Here is a 23,072-nt window from a genome sequence, read left to right on the forward strand (position 1 = left end):
CTCCAGACCCAGAAACACTTCCAAGCTTGTTCCAGCGCTGCTCCTGACACTTTAACTCACTTTTTTATTTCTCTGTTTCAGAGCAAAGGACGACTCAGCAGGGTCAGGTCTACTTCCTCCACACGCAGACCGGAGTCAGCACCTGGCATGACCCCCGCGTGCCCAGGTAACTCTTCCTCTTCAGTCATGATTTCCCTCTTCATCAATCAGATCTGTCTCTTTACACCATCATGAGCAGAGTTATCTGAACCGACAGCCTGTGTTTCTAATCCTAATATGAAACCTGAAGCTAATTCCCGCTCTGACAGGAACAAACTGGACCGGCCTGTGCTCGAACAGACCTCATTTCTCTTTTAATTACTCGGCCTCATGTTCAGACACAGTCGAGTTTCAGTCTCAAGTCGGGGTCAGCCAATTTAACGACCCCGCAGTCCGGCGTGGAACATTTTTGGACCACAGGCTAGTGGATCTGCATTCAATCAAACACTTTCCCTAACTCTCTGCAGCCCTCTGCTTTAATATAGAAACAGCTCTTGCGTTACATTCTTGGCCGTGTCTCGGCGTAGCTGCCGTTCACATACGGAGAACGCAGATTCATCCGACCTGTGGGTGTGGTCGTTCTGGACAGAGCTGCTTAAATGAGCCGGTATGTTGTGATGAGAGCAGCGAGGCATGTGCTTTGTTCCACTTTGTTCCACAGTGGTGTGTCACACAAGGACAAAACACTTTTACTCTCAGAGCAGAAGTTCTCCTTAAGCTGCAGCCCTGTCCCAGACCGGTACTCAGGTTTCTACTGAGCACCAGAATCCAGGATCAGAGCTGCAGTCTGATCGGCTGAGCTTTGTGAACCTGCTGAAGAGGAAGTGCATCTTAGAGTTCATGCAACATTTCTATGCAGTTATGCAGATTCTAATCACATTAATTTATTTAACACTCTCAGGCCAGACATTGTTTATTTAAGCCTCAAGAATCATCGAGTTTCCCCTCGTTTACAATATTGTAGAGATTCCATTTAAAACAAACCCAGATTGTCCTTTTGGTTGCAAAGAAGATCATCACAGTGAGAAGAATGAGTAGAATTATTCTGATTCATTCATTTAACTATTTATTTTGATATAATTGTATTTTTTTATTCATTTTTACTTTTTAATTTAATTTTTACTTTTCTCTTTCAGACTGAATTTTCTTAATATATATATTTTTAAAGTTTATTGTATCTATTTTGTATCTAACTTTTTTATTTATTGTATTTTATTTTTATTTTTTCCGTTTTTCATTTTTTGCATTTTTAATTAAATTTTTCTTTTTTATTTCAGACGATGAACTTCCTTTTGTTTTGTCTTTTTTTTAATGAATTGTTTTTGCATGAGGTCTGCCTCTGAGTTTTATGGCTGCATTGTTGTTTTGTGCTGGCTGAGTCTAATAAAAAAGTATTAAATAAAAACCAACAAACTCCAATAAACCAAAAACAAGTGAAAAGAATCGCACGCTGAGATTAAATGATCTGAGATAATTGACTTTTATTGTCCTGGAGAAACAAGAGTGTCCGTCTTTAAAGTTGTAAATAAGTCCACGTGTTTAGAGAACAAAAACTAGGGACAGGTTTTCTGAGGTCAGAGTAAAGCTGTGGTTCTTGAAGCATCAGATGGTTTAAACAAGTCTGATCAGAAGTCCAGTTCAGCATAGACGTTATATAAAAGGTAAACGTCTTCTATAGATAAAAAGATGTATGAAGTGCATATCACGCCTCAATGCCAGAGAACACCGACATACTTTGTTATAAAGAGTAAAGCCTAAAACCCCGGCACGTCTGCAGATACTATCACTGTGATCTAGGACTGAAAGAAACACTGCTTCAGTCACACTTTTATCTTTTGTAAGAAGTTGGAGTGCGTAAAATCTGAGGAATTCAATCAGGGTTTAATCATGTTTGTATCCTCATTGTTGACCTGTTCGTTTGTGTGTTTCTGTGTGTGTGTGACTGTGTGTGTGTGTGCAGGGATCTAAGTAATGTGAACTGTGAGGAGCTGGGTCCGCTGCCGCCAGGTTGGGAGATCAGAAACACGGCTACGGGCCGCGTCTACTTCGTGGACCACAACAATCGGACCACGCAGTTCACAGATCCGCGTCTGTCGGCCAACCTGCACCTCGTCCTCAAGTAAGTTCACGAGTTAGTGATGTGTTTGGGCGTCCATGTCTGTGGCGTTCTCTCTCTCAGTTAGTCAGGGAGAAACTGTTTATATATGAAGCAATGACTGGTGAGCGTTTTTGCTTTGAGGCCAAACGCTTTAGAGCTCCCTTTGCTGACGGGCTGCAGTATAAATCATAAGCCCCGACCCCGTCATGATTGACAGCTCTGTTGACCAATGGGCACAGCTGTCTTGACTGACAAGCAGGCACACTGTAGCTTTTATCTAGGAGGCTCAACTCCATGTCTTTGCCTCATTTTCGGTTGACTGAAAGTTAGTTTGAGCAGCGTTTCCAATATGGCGACCGCCGGCGATATGAGTGACGTCACAGAAATGGACCAGATGACTCCGGTCTGGGAACGCTGGAACGACCTGATAGAGGGGAAACCTGTGATCCACCTCACTGTGATAGGAATACGTCTGCTGTAAGATGATCTCTGCTTCTTCAATCTCACCAAATGTTTCTTCTTCTCCTCTCTTTGTCATCCCCTCTTCCTCTGCCTTCCACCTGACCTTACACGGTTTCTCTCCTTCCTCATCATATACGTCTTTACTCATCTCTCCTCGTTTTCATCCTGTTTTTTATTTAATCCTTCCCCCCCTCCTCTCCTCCTCTCCTTCATCCACATTCTTTTTATTCCCTTCTGCTGCCTCTTTGTCTTTCTCTGTCTTTTCCTCCCCGCTCTCCTCCCGTTTCCTCCAGCAGCCCGAGTCCAAATGGTTCCCGCGTGGCCCCGGAAAGCCAAAACACTAACCTCAGGTAACCCACACACACACACAAACACACACACAAACACACACATATGTTTTACTGCAAATGTATGTGTGTGCACCGACATATGCAGATGTTCTCTGATAAGCTTGCATGTGAGCGATGCATCAACACACACGGGCCTTCATCCACTAACTCAAGCTGTCCACATAAAGCAGCCTCAGCGGCTAGTCACTCAAAGCTACGCGCACACGCACACGCACACACACGTTCGTTAGCAGTCTGCCTGAGCTGTAGATCAGACAGCAGACAGACGATCTGGCCGACTTCTCGCGCAGAGTAATATTGAAAACGTGTTAGCACAGCAGCTGTTAGCTTAGCATCAGCTCTCCCACCGATCATACGTCACCTCCATGCTGAAGTGTCTCAGTTAAAGAGAGGGACTCTGTGCATGCTGTGATAAACCTGCAGAGAGAGATGATCTCCGCCTGCCAGTGTGTGTGAGGCAGAAATCATTAGAAGAAGAGAGACACGCAGAAACGTGAACATTTCTCCCCTTCAGCTCGGATCCTTCGTGGAAACTTCTTTCAATAACAGCAGCTGGCACGATAGACATGTTTGGGAAACGAACATCTGGTCATTTGGTCAAATTGTATCCATATGTGTTCGAGCAGCCTCTGAAGCGCAGCTATGTGATCCAGTCAGCATCATTAACGGCCCGTCTGACTCCTTATTAGGAGAGATTTGAGAGACACCAGACAAAGTTAGCAAAAGGTCAAAATTAACGAGCTCCAATTTGTAACGCAGCTTTCCGTGATTCACACTGATTAAGGAAAACAAGAACACATTCTCGATCAAGGTTTTTATTCCGTCTTTAAGACGACTGAGCTTCAACGATGAATAGGACTGTAAACTCTGGAGATGAGGGTGCTTTAAGTCAAACAATAACTGGAAACACCTCCAACAGGGAGATTGTTTCTGAAATGTTGAATATTACTGGCCTCAACTGAACAGAGGCTGACAGCAGGCGAGCAGAAACACAAAGACCACGTGTGGAGAAGCACGAAGCAGACAAACATCTGTGTTTACGTGTGTGAACGTACACCACGAACCAAACGTCAACTCCACACCTCTCCTCCACGTCTATCCCTTCATCTTTACACCTTCACTCCTCCCGTCATCTCCTCGTCCTCAATCTCCAAAAACTGTTGAAGTTATCCGTCTCTCTGCTGGCTCTGAGTCAGGACATCTGTCTTTTATCAACACCCAACCAGCAGAGACGCACACGCACACGCACACACACACACACACACACACACACACACACACACACACACACACACACACACACACACACACACACACACACACACACACACACACATGCACACATATGCACACACATGCACACACCTGGACCTGCTGACATGCAGCACTGCATGGAGCTGTTCACATACACAGAGACTGAGGAGGTTGTTTCAGGAGGAGGGGCGGCCTGTCAGCTGTGTGCACGATACTTAGAGCGTGGATGTGAAGCTGGAGCATTAAAAATAAGCCTTCTTGTAATATAGAAAACCTCAGAGGTGCATGCACTTTTTGTTTTTAAAAGACAAGGCTGCAAAAATGCACAAAAACAGAGCTGCAGAGACGTGGTTCAGGTCTCTCAGATACAGAAAGTATCAGAGGACACAGCTGTACGCCGAGCTGTTAGAGCAACAGGCGCACACAGACCTGACCGCAGCCTCTCTGTCTGACAGTCTGACTTTTATTAAATCATCTTTCTCCATCCTTCTCAAGAACCCATCTTATTTACGCGTCACCGCCTGGATGTCACCGGCTGTCTTGTTTTTGTGGGTCATATCTCACCAGCTGTTTATTCACCGCCACCATAAACTTTGTGCTTTGTCTGCGGCATCAGAAGGTGTGAAAAAGATTTGCCTCTGCAGAACTAGACTCTGCAATTTGCACCTAACCCTGCTGATCCTCCAGCACACGTCTCGGTCTGCATGTGACTCACACGGCCTCGTAGCTGTCGACCCGACGCTGATGAAGGCCTTGAGTTGTCAGACAGTCAGACACGGCCACATTACTGTGGTGTGCCACACCGTCTCTCCAGCTCTCAGCTTCCTCCCTGCAGCGGCGGCAGTGTGTGTGTGTGTGTGTTTGTATGTGTGTGTATGTGTAGGGTATTTTTAGTCGCCACTAGATTTAAATTCAGTGAGCATCAGCAGGTGTTTTCTCTGCCAAGGCATAAACATAAAACATCTGCATTGATGTTTTAACATGATTTCACACCTCACAGGCGTGCAGCAGCTTTCTAAAGTTGTGTGTGCAGGCAGCTAAATCTGTTTGTGTGGTGCATTCATGGGTGATCCGTGAAAAGGTGAACTGCAGAGATCTGGGCCTCGGTTCATACATTAAAAAACCACCTTGATGATGTCTGATGGAGCATATTTCCGTCTCATCACTGCAGTCTGTCTGGTTTCCTGCACTCCCTGTATTATTTAAAACCAGCAGTGTGCAGACGTGGTGGCTCGGTAAGACATCACACGTTTACTGACAGGTTTCGTGGATGTATATGTTTCTTCACACACGTGCAAACACTTTGAGCTCACATTCTGCAGAGTCTGATCCCTCCTTGACGAAGTAGCACGGCAGCAGCTGATCCTCCGACCAGACCAGCTCACAAAGGCTCCTTTGATTCTGGGGCTGGGTGGGGGGCAGAGCGGGTGAGGCTGTGGCTTTAACACCACTGCACCTACTCAACACTCATTTCAGCCCACCTGTGCCAGCTGCCGTGTCAAAGCAGAGAGAGTACTCTCTCCTGCGCTCCTGTGCGTGCACTCTCTCACCTCAAAGGAGGACGGAGGCCTATCATGACTCTGCAGGTTCAGACGCAGGTGACCCAGTTCTGGAAAATGTTCAACCCTTCATTTTTTTGACTTCTCCCGTTTCTTTTCCTCCCACTCCCTCCACCTTGAAATAACAATAATAAAATCCTCTGGCTCTGATGTTGAATTTGAAAGTGAATATTTTCCCCCGATCGTCGTATTTCACCTGAGCTGTCACAGCCAGAGGAACCGTCTCCCTCCAGATTCTCTGCTGTGCTTGTGTTTTCTATATTTACCATAAAATATGGCGAGCTCGTCCTGTTTCGAAACCAGAGACGCTGAACTATGTCAACGTATTTTTAATTACACCGTGCCCTCAGACGGGGGAAAGGAGCGCTGAAATTATGGTTTATTATATGCTTCTTCAGCCTTCCAGCCAAGAGCAACTCATTCCATTCAGCTTTAAGGCCATCCTTTCTTCCCCTCCTCTTTCCTAAAGTGGTTTCAGGACTGCTCTGATGCAGCCGTACCCTTTCTTTGACATGCTAGCAGCCTCAGCGGTTGCCAATAAAATAAATAGCAGCATAGCTGATTATATGGGGATAGACTCGAGAAACACTGTGCCCGTTTAGTTTGGAGAGCCTGAATAGACAAGGCCTTTTTCAACCCGCTGAACCAGAGAGACCGAGTGTATAACCAGTGTCGGGATAAGTGGGAGGCTACGCGGCTGCTACCTCAGAAGATCTCTGGTTCCATTTTTTATCCGGGTCAGGACGCTCGGTGTGTCGTCTCTGTCTCTTCCAGCGGAGGACGGGAGCTCTGCTGGCTCAGCGTCTCTCCCGCATCACACCACAAGGAGGGCTGGAGCAAACCATGACTCACCTTAGAGAAGATGTATAGTTTCTCTTTAAGAATATACTCATTCAAATGAAAAGAGTTGAAGTTTCGAGCATGCTCAGAGGAGGGCATCTTCAGGGCTCGTGCTTGTGATGGAAATATGATCAGAAGTTGCTCAAGCTGAGGTTGGATTTGGTCGTAAAGGGTTTGAAAGATAGTTTGACGCACAGATGCAGCGGGCGATGGATAGACAGGGTAAATGAAATAAAGGAGAAGTTGAAAACAGTTCATGAGCAGCCTTCTGTAACTGTACTGACCGATATGAACGAAAGGGTTAATATCTGTCCTCGTAGTTCTCGTCGTCCACTTCTCCTCCGACAGTTTCAGGATTGGATGACGTATGTTTTATCAGGTTCGGTGACGAAAGCTTGCACCGCGTACGTCACAAAAAAAACACCAGATCAGCCAATAGAAAGATTCAACTGCAGTAACCGGTTTCAACCTGCAGGGGGCGATCTCTGTGCACACTTTGAACACGACTCGAGGAATTTTAGTACTCTGTACTCCGATGTCTCACTCTCCTTCTGTTCCATGCACGTTAATCTCCCTCCTTCTGCTCATCTTCACCTCCTCTCTCTGATCTGTTCTTTCTGCAGTCATCCGCCTCAGCTGAAGGACCAGGGTGGTCCTGGGGTCCCGCCTCAGCCTCTGTCTCCGGCCCAGCTGCCTGAAGAGGCGGAGTGCCTGACGGTCCCAAAATACAAGCGGGATCTGGTGCAGAAGCTGAAGATCCTGCGGCAGGAGCTGTCCCAGCAGCAACCCCAGGCTGGACACTGCCGCATCGAGGTCTGCAGGGAGGAGATCTTTGAGGTAAACAAAAAGAACGACACGCCTGGAGTTAGGACGACCCTCTCTGCAGCGTAAAATCAATGCACCGTGTTTATGAAGCATCTGAACGGCACTAATCTTTAGTGATCCACGTTCATTCAGAAAGTGGTCTTGATTGTGTGCACAGCAGCAAACACATGAGAAGCTTTAAAATGTGTTCATAGAGTTCTTCATCTTCTTTATAAGGATCTGGCGCTGGGTGGTGGACTCTGAATGTCTCCACAAACAATGAGAGCCTGATCTTTGCATTTTACTGCATTTTTTCACCCTCTTTACGACGTGCAGCAGAGAAAGGCCCGGGGCGGCTCAGAACCAGTACTCAGAACTTCTTTATGATTCCCAGGGAAAGAGCTGAGCCGAAAAGCCTCCGGTACACCACCAAAAACATCCCTCTGTTCCTTTTCTTCTCCTCCTCCGTCTCTCTGTTTCTTGCTCTCCGAATCATTTGTTCTTCCACGGCGAGGCATTCTTTCTGGATGATTTCAGCAGTTAAAGAGACGGAGCAGGGGGGAGAGCGGGCGGGTGAGGAGGGGAGCTAAGGCAGCAGTGGCGAGCTCTCAGGGCCAGACATAACTTCATAACTACGAGTTGAGCAGTGAAAATATGACTTCATCCTCCTGCGACGTGACAGCTGTGGAAGGGGAAATTTGAGTGTGAAAGCAGCTCTGCAGATCCACTTGAGGTTTGCTCTGCAGGAACCAGAACTGCAGATTGACGCAGGCTGTGTGTGTGTGTGTGTGTGTGTGTGTGTGTGTGTGTGTGTGTGTGTGTGTGTGTGTGTGTGTGTGTGTGTGTGTGTGTGTGTGTGTGTGTGTGTGTGTGTGTGTGTGTGTGTGTGTGTGTGTGTGTGTGTGTCTGTGTGTCTGTGTGTGTGTGTGTGTGTGTGTGTGCGCGTACACAAGACTAATGTTCTGCTGCAACAAAAGCTCCCACACACCTGATAGAAATATGAAGCTGCTCTGAGTTGTTGTGTTTGACGTCCTTGGCTTCATCCTGCTGTTTCTGCTGCAGGATGTCGTTCTCTCTCTCTGTTAATCCAGACGTCTCTGACTCTTACGTAACATTTAAAGAAACATGCTGACGATGAACGAGCGCGGGAATACAAAGAAAAGAAGCGCTAGAAGTCCTCAGTTACGAGAAACTGACCAGTACCTGTCCTGGATATGTCAGGATGAGTCAGGCCAGAGGTTTGCTGCAGGAACCAGGTCAGAAACTAAAACCAGGAACTTTCCATTAGACTTTAGACCTTTTGTAGGAACGTGATGCATCTCCACCATAAGGACCAGGGTCGAGATAAAGTCCAAGAGACTTAGGATGTTTTTGGCCTGCTACATACTACCTACTAATGTAGTAGGCAGTAGGTATTGCCTACTACATACTGACTGTTCTTTTGGATCTGTCATGCAGCATGCTGGGTCAGACGTCACTGGATTTCCGGTTTTGGAATGCGGCAGTAAACATCGGCGTAGCTGATAGAGAAAAAACTTCTTTAGCATCACTTATGATTTAACGAGTTAGGAAGTGGTTTATATGTAATTCAATAACTTCCACAGCACCTAAAAACAGATTTCCTCAGTTAAGAAAGAAGGAAAAAGAAGAAGCGTAACGAGTGCTGTGCATTGTGGGAAACAGTACGTGAGGCAGACTGGTCCGATGCATACTGTGAAATGTTCCTGAATCAGTAGACATCTGGGGAGTTTTGGCTTTCTGCAGATTGTGCTCTTGTTCACATTCTGCTTACTACATACTGAATTCTGGCCAAATCAGTAAGTACTGCTAGTATAGTAGGCGGTTTTGAAAACAGCCTTATTTCACTCCTCAGAAGGTCACAGGTCTGCGTTAGTTCTCCAAAACAAGAAAGATCCCGCCCAAACTCATCGACAGAATCACTGGCTGTTAAACTTTTGTTTAGAAAGGTTCCTGGTTCTTAGATTCTTGTGTATATTTGGTGGAAAAGCTTCCTCTTTGCGTCCCTCTTAGTGCTTATTCTCCTGTTTAAGTCCCCTCTCTGCGTCAGGGTCATGATGTCCTTCTTAATAATATCTCTTATTGTTTTTCTGCACAGTTCACTCATTCTCTGTTTGTGTCGTATCACAGGAGTCCTACCGGCAGGTGATGAAGATGCGTCCGAAGGATCTCTGGAAAAGATTAATGATCAAATTTCGAGGAGAGGAGGGGCTGGACTACGGCGGGGTGGCGAGGTAGGGGCGTTTAAAGAGTCAGAGAGTATCTTATGAAGCGTGATGTGAAACAGAGATTTAACGTGTGTGTGTGTGTCAGGGAGTGGTTGTACCTGCTGTCCCACGAGATGCTGAACCCTTACTACGGCCTGTTCCAGTACTCCAGAGACGACATCTACACCTTACAGATTAACCCAGACTCTGCTGTCAACCCGGTACGAACAGTCTTGTCAAAGATGTGTTGATAACTCGTGTTTCTTCTTTTCATCCCTTCCTCTCTGAGTGTTTGGATGTTGCATGATGACTTCTCAAACATGAACACGCTCTGTGATTAACCCCGTCCTTTCCGGCGCAGGAGCACCTGTCGTACTTCCACTTCGTGGGCCGTATCATGGGCATGGCGGTGTTCCACGGTCACTACATCGACGGAGGCTTCACTCTGCCCTTCTACAAACAGCTGCTGGGGAAACCCATCACTCTGGACGACATGGAGTCCGTGGACCCGGACCTCCACAACAGCCTCGTCTGGATCCTGTAAGACTTCTTTATCTCTAACCCAGAAAGTCAATATGAGTCTGTTTTAGAGAGCCGTGATGCATCAGTTGCACTCACAGCGACCTGTAGACTACAGCGCCCTCTGCTGACAGCTTCAGCTCATGACCTCTGACCTCAAACATGAACAACCTGTGAGATTTGTTCAAAATATGTCTTCATAGGAGCTAAAACTTTACTTTTTACCTGATGATGTCAAAGTTACAGATGATGAAGGAACAGAAAATCAGTTTGATAACTAAACATGTTACCCCGAGAGTGATCAGAGCACATAACTGCTGTCGGACATCAGACCTGAGATCTCACAGAAACTCACGTGACTTCAGACGACAAACACAGAGGGCGATCGTCGTCTTGGCCGTCTTACGAGTGGTCAGGTTATGGTTACATGTTTAATGTTTATGACTCCAGGTCAGGAAGGTTGCGCCCTGGTTGAGAGCAGTAAAGTATTCTCATCGATACCAAACTCTTGGGGATTATTTGAACAAATAATCGGTTACGACAAACCCTGAATCAGGCCACACCCCCTGATATTAAGGGGTGGTGAATGAGGCCTAAAATGTCCAATGTGGAGCCAGCCTAAGAAAAGATTTAAGACAAATACATTCTGCTATCTGCTATGCCTTTCTCAAACTTATCTCGAACCTTCCTCTCCTCCTCTCCTTCAGGGACAACGACATCACGGGCGTCCTCGATCACACCTTCTGCGTGGAGCACAATGCGTACGGTGAAATCATCCAACATGAGCTCAAACCGAACGGCAAGAGTATTCCGGTCTCAGAGGACACAAAGAAGGAGTATGTCAGGTGAGATAAGACGCGCGCGCACACACACACACACACACACACACACACACACACACACACACACACACACACACACACACACACACACACACACACACACACACACACACACACACACACACACACACACACACACACACACACACACAAAGATGAATCTGAGTTTGTGTGTGTTGCTCCAGTGTTGACGATCGTTCTCTCTGCAGGTTGTACGTGAACTGGCGTTTCCTGCATGGCATCGAGGCTCAGTTCCTGGCCCTGCAGAAAGGCTTCAACGAGGTGATCCCTCAACACCTGCTCAAGTCCTTCGATGAGAAAGAGCTGGAGGTAAGACTTTTACAGACACTCCGAGGTCACTTTACAGAGTTCATGTTTAATCTAAAACACTAACCGCCGTGTGTCCGCTCCCCGGCCCTCAGCTCATCGTGTGCGGTCTGGGAAAGATCGACATCTCCGACTGGAAGTCCAACACCCGGCTGAAGCACTGCACCCCCGACAGTAACATCGTCAAGTGGTTCTGGAAGGCCGTGGAGACGTTCGACGAGGAGAGGAGAGCACGGCTGCTGCAGTTTGTGACAGGCTCATCCAGAGTTCCTCTGCAGGGCTTCAAAGCTTTACAAGGTACTGACCTGACGCTCAGACCTGACACTGGCTTTTTTCGAAACCGCCTACTATACTAGCAGTACGTACTGATTTGGCCAAAATTCAGTATGTAGTAAGTATTATGTGAACAAGAGCAAAATCTGCAGTATGCCAAAACTCCCCAGATGTCTACTGATTCAGGAACATTTCTCAGTATGCATTAGGGCTGTCAACGAATATTCTAAATTTGAATATTAAAAAAAAAGGGAGATTCCATTGTGAAAATTAATATTCAACTGTGGAAAAAAAACACATCGGCTGCTTTGCGAGTGGGCGCACTGCATGACGGGTCAGGGACAGGTCACAGGAGTCACACACGCACAGCATGAAGCAGACGGCAGAGAGAAATCTTTCCGTCCCCGGATCCTCAGTGTCCTCTGAACACGTCTTTTTCTCCGATGGGAACATGGTGAATAAAAAGAGATCGGGCCTCTTCACATGTGGACTGTCTTCTTCACATGTGAACTGTCCTCTTCACATGTGAACTGTCTTCTTCACATGTGAACTGTCTTCTTCACATGTGAACTGTCTTCTTCACATGTGAACTGTCTTCTTCACATGTGAACTGTCTTAACATGTGGACTGTCCTCTTCACATGTGAACTGTCTTCTTCACATGTGAACTGTCTTCTTCACATGTGAACTGTCTTCTTCACATGTGAACTGTCTTCTTCACTGGTGGACTGTCTTCTTCACATGTGAACTGTCTTCTTCACATGTTGACTGTCTTCTTCACATGTGAACTGTCTTCTTCACATGTGAACTGTCTTAACATGTGGACTGTCTTCTTCACATGTGGACTGTCTTCTTCACATGTGAACTGTCTTCTTCACATGTGAACTGTCTTCTTCACATGTGAACTGTCTTCTTCACATGTGAACTGTCTTCACATGTGGACTGTCTTCTTCACATGTGAACTGTCTTCTTCACATGTGAACTGTCTTCTTCACATGTGAACTGTCTTCTTCACATGTGGACTGTCTTGTGTTTTTGGCAAATAAGCTGTCCGGCCTAAGACCCTACATTGACAGTGGACTAAAAGAGCCCGACAATCAGTGACACTGGGATAAAATGCAGTTTTTCCTCTCTTTTTTTATACAAGCGCCAAGAATGTAAGTGGACTACTTTTGCGTTTTTAACTTCAATTAATGTTAATAATATTTGCTTGAATCACTGAATGAAGCCTGCCTATATTAGGGACAAGAGTTGGGACCTTTAATTGCTCGCACAAGTCTTGTTCTGCACTCACTCAGCGCATTGCGCACAGAGAGGGGAGGGGGGCTAGCGAGCGAGCGAGATGTCTACGGTCTTAAAAGTGTTACGGTATAGACCATTAGGTCATTTACTTGTTTTGTAATGTGTAGGTATGTTTTAGTCATGTTAAATCTGAAATCTCCTTGTATTAGTTTGTCCACCTGTTATTGACATAATGTACAAATAGATATTCGAATGGTTTGAACCTCTGGGTTTTTCTAGAGCGAATATTCGAACGTCATTTTGGAGCAATTTTGACAGCCCTAGTGTGCATCGGACCAGCCTGCCTCACGTACTGTTTCCCACAATGCACAGCGCTCGTTCTGCTTTTTCTTTTTCCTTTGTTTTTGACGGGACAAAATCCGTTTTTGGGTAATGTGAAAATTATTGAATTACATATAAACCACTTCCTAACTTTTGAAATCATAAGTGATGCTAAAGAAGCAGTGTCTCTATCGGCTTCACCGTTGTCTACTTCTGAATTCCGAAACCGGAAATCTAGTGACGTCTGGCTCAGCATGCTGCAGAACAGATTGAACAGAACAGTCAGACTACAGACTAAATTCAAACGCAGTATGTAGTAGGCAGTACCTACTGAATACTACATTAGTAAGTAGTATGTAGCAGGCCGTTTCCAAAACAGCCTCTGACTCGACACTCTGACCGGACCCTCTGACCCAGTTCAGACCTAGCATCAACACGAGAGGCTCACTGATCAGAGCAGTTACTTTTTTCCATTCAGTAGTCATTGGCACTTTGCTGCCACAGTTTTCGTCCACGGTCACACACTCTGCTCGTGGTTCACAGTTTGACCTCGCCGCCTCTTCCTCCAGCTCTCCGTACGCAATCTTCCTGTATTCATAGATTAAATACAGAATCCTCACTGATTAAATACGGACCTGATAAGCCCTATACCTCTGGCTTTGTTTTTTAAACTACGTCTCCACATGCTGGAGTGAAAAAAAGTACAAAAACACATTTCCACGGGACACAGCAGCAGACACGGTGCGTTGATGCTGAACTGATCTGGTTTGTGTTCTGACTTCAGGAGCTGCAGGACCCAGACTCTTCACCATACACCAGATCGACGCTAACACCAACAACCTGCCCAAAGCCCACACCTGGTACGTGTCACATGCAGCGATAACAAACTCTCACACTCACACACTCACACACTCACACTGACATTCTCACACTCTCACACTGACACTCTCACACTGACACGGAATCCATCCTGAGATCAGACGTATAATCCGTCCCTCTCCTCTCCTCTTCTCTCCAGCTTCAACCGGATCGACATCCCTCCGTACGAGGGCTACGACAAGCTGTACGACAAGCTGCTGACGGCCATCGAGGAGACCTGCGGCTTCGCTGTGGAATGAGAGACACATGAGACAGTGTGCGTGTGTGTGTGTGTGACTGTGTAGGTTCACACTGTCACTGCAGCATATGGACTCCTCAGAGCCTGATGTGTGCGTCTACGACCGGCCTGCAGTCTTCCTCTCCTCTCATCCTGGTCCACGTTCTTCCCTCATCGATGTCTGTGTGAACAGCTGCTACAGAGTCCGCTCTCCTCTTCTGTCTTCATGTTTGTGACTCGGATGATTTGTGTTAGAAACAGATTAAATTCACTGACAGGCTGCTGCAGACGTAGAGAGGGCTGCACCTTCATCTCACCTTAGGTCAGGACGCAGTGTTTGAATATTCTCCCTCGGCGTCAGAAAGCAGAATGTCACTTCTTTTGTTCTCAGATTTCCAATCCTCATCATGCTACTGAATCTGTATCCCTGCAGACCTCCTGCCCCTGGTAGCCACCTGAACCTCAACGACACCTTCCAGTCTTCGCGGCCTGCTCGGCTTTCATCTTTCAGGAGCGCCACAGTTTCATCCTACCTCAGTGTAACGCTTCGATTCATGCAGAGTTACATTCCAAAATGTTGCTTCGCCTCTTTCAGGAAAGTCCTCATCGGTCACCATCCCAAGTCTTCTCTGGGCAGAGCTCCTTGTGAGTCTGCGGGCTCTCTGTAACCGTCACTCTGTAGGCTGCAGTGCGGGTCGGATGTGTATTGGCGTTGAGTTTGGAGCGTGTGGTGGGACGTTAAAGAAACGAGACGGGCTCTGGTTGAGATGAAGAACACGTGACTTCCTGAATCACTGCAGCTTTTATAAACACGTGTCTGCATGTGTAAACATGGAGGAACTCCCGAGTCTTCCTTTCCTCAGACACATCCACCTGCAGCAGACAAACGGGAAGCTGTAGTTAGATTACCTGTAGAGAGGGCACCCCTGTCCGAGCGTGGGACCAGGTGTGATGACGTGTTGGAGGCGGGTGTGTGTTTCAGTCGTCGGTCAGTCTGTCTCGTCACTTTGGAGCACTTTAAAAACTGAGCAGTGATTGCAGGAGTGCTTTCTTTGTTAGATTCAAATATATCACCTTTCTGTTCCTGTACCACCGCGTTAGAAATATACAGAGTAAGAAGTATCTATACACCGGTCCTCTCTGGGTATATATGTACAAACACATAGCTATTTTGTATATTGTTGCTTGTTCTGTTTGATTTAAATGCAGCATGTTGGTGTCTGCCACAGACTTTTTTGCATTCTCAGGTAAAGTTTTCCTTTTTTTTAATTTTAGGTTCATGATGCGAGCAGACGGGAGGGAGGGAGGGAGGGAGGGAGGGTGAGAAACTTTATATCAGGCCCTGGTTTTAACCCCGTCATAAAGTGCAACATTTCTTTTCTCTAATCCCTCTCACTTCTAAACTCTGAAACCTCCACATGAGAGCGTGACGCCACGTGTGCTGCGGCGAAGTGGACTGAAGGCTGGTGCTGCTCCGTGAGTCCGTCTGCATCAGAGTGTAATCCAAAGAAAACTCAGCGTTACAAAGAGAGAGAGAAAGAGAGAGAGAGAGACTGTTCCTTTGCATCATACAGGACTCTCAGACATGCTGCTGCTGGCGTTTGTTTGTGACCATGCTGCTCAGAAAGCTCGAGTTCATTTTATGCCGATCATCAGAAAACAAAGAAACAGCGTCTTGAAGCGTCCGTCTGGGTCCCTCGGAGGCAGGAAAGAAATGCATTACACCTTTTTTGCACGTTATGCATACATGGGCTGCAAGTTATAATCAGACACTTCCTTCTATCTACCAAATAACTAACGGACAGATTGTTCTTCTTTTGTAGATAACATAAATATATACACACACGTTCTTGATATGCACACATGTATGTTCGTCCCGTGCACACAGTCCACTCGCGCTCTTTTTCTAAACGACTTGTCCGACTCTGACGCTGAGAGGGTCGGGTACTTCGAGGTGAAGCCACGCCTCCTCCCGGACTGACCGAACATCCAGAGAAGAAGTTCCAGGTTCTGGATTTATTTAGTTTTTGACACGTTGAATGCCTGTGATGACATAACAAGACTTTATCCACCGTATTTGATCTGATGAATAAATTGATGCTCAGTTCTGGAAAAAGCTGCATACTTTAAAATTCTGTCTTTGATTTCGAGCCGTCAGTCTGGAGTTCAAACGACAACACTTTAAAGGAAAGATGACAGGTTATGTACAAGTGTGTGTGTGTGTGTGTATGTGTGGGTGTGTGTGTGTGTGTGTAAAGGATTTTTTATGAAATCAGTACAAAACAGTAAAAATCATTTTTTAACTGCACCATGTTTTCTTTCTTCTTCTATCTGTTTTTGTATTTATTATTACAGTTTGTGTGTGGATAGTTTTTCACATCAGCTGCTCTGTGTAACTGACACCTGTACATTCAGACACGTAAGAAACAAAGTCATACACTTCCTGTACCCTGCAGAAAGCTGAGCAATAAAACTGTGCTGTTTAAACCTCACAGCAATATGTTTTATAGAACCAACAGCATCTCTGTCGTTATTTCAGGAGACCATGAAGAACCAGGGACAACTTCCTGTCGTGTTTCTGTGCAGAGACGAGAAGCTATACCTGTCATTTTCACCAGGAAGGAGAGAAAATAAAAGTAGGAATAAACATTATATAAAGGGATCTAATGAAAGTTAAGAAACATTGAGTATTTAAAGCATTATAATTTGATCATGTGGAATTAACAAAACCTGATGAGGAATGGAAGTCTGACTTTCAAGAGTTGATTTTAAGTTTGGATAAATAAAAGGAAATCTGTCTGTAAAGCGCAAAAACACAACAAATGTTCTCCTCAGACTCTTTCCAAACAGAGCAGGTCTAGACCGTACTCTATGTTCTATTATTAACAAAGACCCAACATCAAGACAGGATCAGATCCAGTACCATCTTACAGACAGGACTCAGTCTGATCTCATCTTAATCCACCATGAGCAGAGCACTTTGCAGCATTTAGCAAGTTACAGTGGCAAGGACAAACTTCCTTTAACAGGCAGAAACCTCCAGCAGGACCAGACTCATGTTAGACACACATCTACTGAGACCGAGCCAAATGTTTGCTCACTTGCGCCCCCCTAACTGTTTTCAATGGCCTAGCCCCTCAGAACAGTTTCACCTAAGTGTACGTTTTTTGTATTCATATCCAGCTCCCTGAGAATTAAAATAAACATTAATGTCATGGTTATAAATGTCGACAGGAAGTGAGATATTTTGGTTCATTTCCAGGGGTCCTACTGTCAGAGCGTGTGAAGGAGAACGATTATGAACTAACTGTATTAAAACTTCAATTGAGTCTATTTTCAATTATACAGTTGTGCTCATAAGTTTACATCCCCTGGCAAAAGAGTAAACACCGTTTTTTGACAATAAATGGCTTCACCCAACCGAAAACCATGAGTGAAAAAAAGCTTTTTCTCTTATCATTCATATTCTCTGAAAAATGGGCAAAAAAACAAACAAATTCTGCCAGGGGATGTAAACTTATGAGTACAACTGTCTTTGATACATTCTGAATTTAATGTAATTTATTTTGAGCTGCATCAGCATATAGACTTAAAATCAACATGATTACGTTTCATGTAGATCATTTTATGTATAATATTCCCAGTTTATACACCCAAACCTCCTTTATAAGTTACATTTAATTCAATTTATTAATTAAGAAAAAGGATCTATATTTACTTTTACACATCCAGGATTATTGGATTCAATTTTGTTCATTTTAAAAGTTAATTTTAATTTTGTAGTGTTTAAAAATGACTTTAAGATCTTAAAAGTGTGCAAGCAAGCTGTAAAAAGCTGGTGATGTTTATTCAATTTCAACTAATTGTATTTATTTAACTTTGATTTATTTTAGGATTTCTTTCACTTTGTTCTTTGTTTTTTTATTAGTTTGTTCAGATCTTATTTTATTAATTGAAGAAGCTGCTTTGAGTAATTTGTGAAATGTTTTCCTGTTTGTTGATTAAAACTGATAAATAATAACAATATTAAATAAAATAATAACTTCCTGTATTTGTCTGTAATAAGACGCGTTTAAATAAAGTTTTGAAAGAGAAAAAACCGGCCTGAGTTACGGCAGACGGGAGGAGTCAAAAACTCAAACAGGACGAACAGCGTCAGCTTCGCCTTTGTTTTCAGCCTTAATCAAACATGATTTATTGAAACGTTGCAATCTAAGAATGAGTGAAGATGGAGGGCGGTGAAGGAGCAGAAGAAACCTCTTCAGGGAAGTCTAAGTCCCCCGTAAAGAGGAATCGGAGGAGCCTGTCGGAGAAGGCCCGGATCGCGAAGCGGGAGAGTGACAGACTGAGAGCCAAGAACCGGGTCAACATCGGATCGGCCCACGGGGTCTGGAAGAAGATCCGGGACGAGCATGGGTTCAGGACCGACGCTGAGATGGCTTTCTTCCTTATAAACATGTGAGTAGAGGGACAGCTTAGACCTCTTTGAGACCTGATCCCTCAGTCCCCTGATGGACTGAAGTCAGAGGGGCCTAAACTCAAACACAGAGAGAGAGAATATTTAGTGTGCTCACTTTATCAGTCCGACCAATCAGGTTCATTTAACTGTTGAACTTTACCCAGACCGCATCATGCAGGATTCTGCAGGACTTTGTTAAATGCTTGGTTCTGATTGGTCCATTCCCCATAGCAACGGTCTGCTATCTCTCTCCATAGCAACGGTCTGCTATCTCTCCACTGCATGGGTGACATGGAAACAGGTACAGTTCTTGTTCTTGTTCTTGTTCTGCTCACTAACTGTCATGTGTTCTGTTTGTAGTTATCTTCAGAGCAAGTTACAGGATCCGTCAGTCTCTCAGACTCTGAAGACCTCCTCAGCGGTCAGCTGGTGTGTACACACGTTTCCATATCTCTCACTGATGGAAGGCAGGAACATGAATAACAGTATAACCTGCACATGTGTTTGTTGTTTACCTCTTTGTTGTGTTTCTGCAGTGACAGCGTGCACTATGAATACCAGGTCGCTATGAGCTCACCGAGCGACGATGAAGAGGAGAGCGGTGCTGCTTCATCCGCTCAGTCATCAGAGAACATTTACAAGGTAAACAAAGACCCAACATCAAGACCTGCACCCTCTTACAGACAGGACTCAGTCTGATCTCATCTTAATCCACCATGAGCAGAGCACTTTGCAGCATTTAGCAAGTTACAGTGGCAAGGACAAACTTCCTTTAACAGGCAGAAACCTCCAGCAGGACCAGACTCATGTTAGACACACATCTGATGAGACCGTGTTGGAGAGAGGGATAGAGGGAGATGAAGAGAGAGAGAGAGAGATGATAGAGGTGAGACAGATAGTAGTAGTTGTAGCAGCTGGAGTCTGGCACGTCCACAGCAGCAGAGATCCAGAGGAACCTACGAGACAAGGGAGCTCAGGGACTCCAGAAAGGTCTATGGTTAGTAACTTTAATGGGACAGGAAGAGTTAAAGTAATAGACAAGGAGAGAGAGGGAAAGACAGGATCCCAGTGTGTCAGTCTAAGCCTATATCAGCATAACTAAGTGCTGGTCCAAGCCTGATCCAGCTCTTACTATGATTTTATGATTTGTAAGCTGTGTTGAATGAAGCAGTTCTGAAGTCATGTGTCTGTTCCTCTCGTTTTAAGGAGTCTCAGAAAAGAGAGTCGGGTCAGAAGGAGAGCAGAGGTAAGTGATGTTCACCTGATGTTCACCTGAGCACAGTCCACCTCCAGCAGACTGTTTCCTACCAGAGATAATGACGTTATTAAAGTGTGTGTTTTAAACTGACCTGCAGATATTCAAGACAACAGCGATGAAGAATCCAGCACGTCTTTAATCGTAGGAGACGGGCTGCACCTGGTGGATCTGAGCAGGTAGGCTGCAGGATCATCATTCAGCGTTGCACGCACGCACGCACACACAAACACACACACACACACACACACACACACACACACACACACACACAGTATTTAGACTCTAACACACCTCTTCTGTCTCCCTCAGCTCGTCAGAGTTCGTCGTGGATGAAGAGTGCATCCTTCAGCTGTTCAAGTCGTGCCGCGAATGCAACCGACACTGTCGAGTGAGGAAGCAGGTGAAGGGACTGCAGCTGGTGGTGAACCAGGCGTGCTGTTTCTGCGAGAGCCGCTGTAAGTGGACTAACCTGCCCGATGACGGCCTCAGTGGTTTGCAGATTAACGGAGAGGAAGCAACTCAAGGACAGACCAACTCGGCGCTGCTGCAGAGTTGAGACCACGGCATCTCTAAAAGAGACTCTGCTGCGATGACTAAACGATGTCTGGTTTTCACCTGCGACTCTGGATTCAGAGGACGGACTCTTGGTTTCTCTGATGCTGGCCTGAGGAGCGGCGTTTGTCTGTTCACCTCGTGCTCACAGCAGGAGACTGAAAGAAGGATTACTGCCAGAAGAGAGTGGAGAGACAAACACGAGCTCCGGTTGAGAGATCCTCGTTACAGAAACACTGAACCTCCCTCTGATCTGTCCACGGAAAACTTTACAGCTTTCTTTTAAGAGTTCATCATCCTCCTTAATCTCTCTCATCCTCATGCCAACGTGCAGCTCTGCAGGATTCTTATCCAAGACCTCATTTACACTCTGATAACGTTCATATCTGAGTAATGTGAAATGTTTGTTCATGCTGTCTGTGAGTGCACGACAGATTCATCAGCTTCTCTCCTGATGAAACTACAAACACCAGAAACAGGTTTCATGGTTTCATGGTTTCATGGTTTCATGGTTTTATATGAGTCAGCCTGAACGGACCAGGCCAGGTATTTGAACCTGAACCCTTCTGAACACCAGAGTAAAACCAGAAGGATGAACGGTTTGAACGCAGACACTCTCAGATCTTAAAGCTGGAGTAGTTTATCTGGAGAACGCAGCCCGAGTCCCGCCCCCTCCTCTTTGACCTCGCTCCAAAGCCACGCCTCCAAAACACACAAATGCACGTTTTGACGGAGTTAGCGGTGCAAAGACGGCTGTGTTACATCGTTCGTGTTATCTGTATCCAAAGAGCTCATGTCTCACTCTCAGGTGAGGAAATGCCTCAAGTTACCTGATGAACGTAAACAAACACGACACAAAGTTTTAAGCTAGCAGTCTCTCTCAGCTGTCCCCGACATGCTCTCTAATTTCTCCTCTTCTTTCAACGTCCTTCTGTCAGCTCCCGTCTTCCTCTCTTGTTGTTGTCCTGCCTTCAGTAGAAACATCTGATAGACTCTGGATGCGTGCAGAGCATGCACTAATAGAATACACGCAGGTAGCAGCTTGATTGGCCGGTACGTCGTCCAATCATATCACTCGGTCTGTATGAAACGATTGGACAGACACCGGGGTGTTGCTGGTACGACGTACAATGACTGTTAAAGACTTTTGAACTGTTATACGATCAGTAGTTAACCTGCTCCAGCTTTAAGTGATGCTACTGAAGTGAACTGAATGTTTCCAACGTTGTAACGGGGCCCTAAGTTTGAGTAACGGTCACAGTGGATCTGAAACCAGAGTGCATAGAGTACTGGTTTCCCTCTGAGCAGGACGGATCCTTCCTCCTGGATGAAAACCTTGTTAAATACGAGCGCACGGTTCAGAGGCAGCAGCCCAGACGTGCACTTCTTGACATCCAATCAGAGTTCTTCTCCTCAGCGTGTCGGTTCGTGTCTGAAGAAGAGCTTCAACATCAAGAGATCAAACGCAAGCATCAAGATTAACATGTTAACGTGTGTTTTTAATGTTTGCTTCTGTAGCAGGGAGACAATCCTGCAGCCACACGAGGAGAGAGAGGAGGAGAGAGGAGGAGCTGTGTGTTAGTGAAGCAGAGGGACAGAGCTGGACGGTGAGCAGCTTTGGTGCGTATTAAAAAAAAACTTAAAGTGGACTGAAGTCTGATCTGGTGCTTCCTGAAACCACGTTATGAGGATACTCATAACGCCCCCTCAGACGTGTGACTGTTGATATCAGCAGTGCATCAAGGTTTTTACGGCTGCAGATTTTGAAGGTTGAGCTCATTTAACAGAAACATTCATGTAAATAAGATGAAACACTTTGAGTTTGTACTTCCTGTGACGGAGAGGAAACACTCGGTCCCACTGCACTCTGGATCTGAGACCGTCTTCTGTTTTATTAAACATTTCTGGATCATGACGAATGCTGGCTCAGCTCGCTCTGTCTGTCTTTCTTTCTTTCTTCACAGTCCAGATATCTTTTAGAGACATAATAATAATAATTAAAGCCGCAAGCGGCGATGAACGGGCCCTCGCACACACGCCGCCTACGCCAGCCGCCGCCACAGGTGGTGCAAATGTTCCAAGTTTTTGGCAGATTGCCAAGAAAACCTCAAAACTTGACAGTGTGCCACGCCGACAATTTTAGTCTGAACAAAATTCCTTTAACAATAATTTAATCATCACTATGTCTGCTATAGAATGTGCCTTGTTTGGACTGAATCAGAGAAAAGCTCTAGGAGAAATTAGCAAAAGTATGCACCCTCGCACGGACCCATTTTGGCCCCATTTTTCATGTTCAAAGCTAGGTGGCGCTCTTCCTGTTGAGTATCAAATATGGGTGCAAGAGGCTTTTTTGTGCGTCCTGATGCCATAAATATGTGTAGGACTTTTCATGCATGTAGCTCAAAAAAACTCTATGTGTAGCATGTTATTTTTTACCTCTAGGGGGCGCTACAGAATTTTTTTTGCAAGACCTATAATAACTTGCAATTTTCACCAGACCCGAGTGTGCAAAAATATCTGCGCTTTCATTCACGTTCAGGGGTCCAAAAATGC

At 45.5% G+C, this 23,072-nt stretch overlaps 2 protein-coding genes across 3 annotated transcripts in view; both read left to right on the forward strand.

The window, feature by feature from the left end:
* LOC117815486 (E3 ubiquitin-protein ligase SMURF2) overlaps nt 1–16,763 on the forward strand; it is a 58,542-nt gene extending 41,779 nt beyond the window's left edge. The window contains exons 9-20 of one of the 2 annotated variants that reach the window (XM_034687234.1): nt 82–166; nt 2,000–2,158; nt 2,893–2,949; nt 7,226–7,439; nt 9,555–9,658; nt 9,738–9,852; nt 9,993–10,171; nt 10,858–10,995; nt 11,202–11,322; nt 11,415–11,616; nt 13,939–14,014; nt 14,173–16,763. In XM_034687234.1, coding sequence (XP_034543125.1) covers nt 82–166; nt 2,000–2,158; nt 2,893–2,949; nt 7,226–7,439; nt 9,555–9,658; nt 9,738–9,852; nt 9,993–10,171; nt 10,858–10,995; nt 11,202–11,322; nt 11,415–11,616; nt 13,939–14,014; nt 14,173–14,272 — 1,550 coding nt within the window. In that variant the 3' untranslated portion in view covers nt 14,273–16,763. The remainder of the gene's footprint in view (nt 1–81; nt 167–1,999; nt 2,159–2,892; nt 2,950–7,225; nt 7,440–9,554; nt 9,659–9,737; nt 9,853–9,992; nt 10,172–10,857; nt 10,996–11,201; nt 11,323–11,414; nt 11,617–13,938; nt 14,015–14,172) is intronic. The other variant, XM_034687235.1, reaches the window with a different exon arrangement.
* Nucleotides 16,764–18,361: 1,598 nt separating this feature from the next.
* On the forward strand, nt 18,362–22,438 carry LOC117816427. The gene is made up of 6 exons (XM_034688686.1): nt 18,362–18,708; nt 19,070–19,138; nt 19,246–19,351; nt 19,916–19,955; nt 20,065–20,143; nt 20,277–22,438. The coding sequence occupies exons 1-6, from the start codon at nt 18,479–18,481 to the stop codon at nt 20,521–20,523; spliced, it is 771 nt and encodes a 256-aa protein (XP_034544577.1). The 5' UTR covers nt 18,362–18,478; the 3' UTR covers nt 20,524–22,438.
* The last annotated feature ends 634 nt before the right edge of the window (nt 22,439–23,072 follow it).

This window comes from Notolabrus celidotus, chromosome 7 (assembly GCF_009762535.1).
Source record: "Notolabrus celidotus isolate fNotCel1 chromosome 7, fNotCel1.pri, whole genome shotgun sequence".
Taxonomy (NCBI): Eukaryota; Metazoa; Chordata; class Actinopteri; order Labriformes; family Labridae; genus Notolabrus; species Notolabrus celidotus.

Coding starts and splice junctions, on each gene's coding strand:
- LOC117816427 (XM_034688686.1), top strand. CDS start 18,479: ATGGAGGGCGGTGAAGGAGCAGAAGAAACCTCTTCAGGGAAGTCTAAG. Junction 19,352..19,915: donor CATCAGAGAACATTTACAAG/GTAAACAAAGAC, acceptor TCTCGTTTTAAG/GAGTCTCAGAAAAGAGAGTC. Junction 20,144..20,276: donor CACCTGGTGGATCTGAGCAG/GTAGGCTGCAGG, acceptor TGTCTCCCTCAG/CTCGTCAGAGTTCGTCGTGG.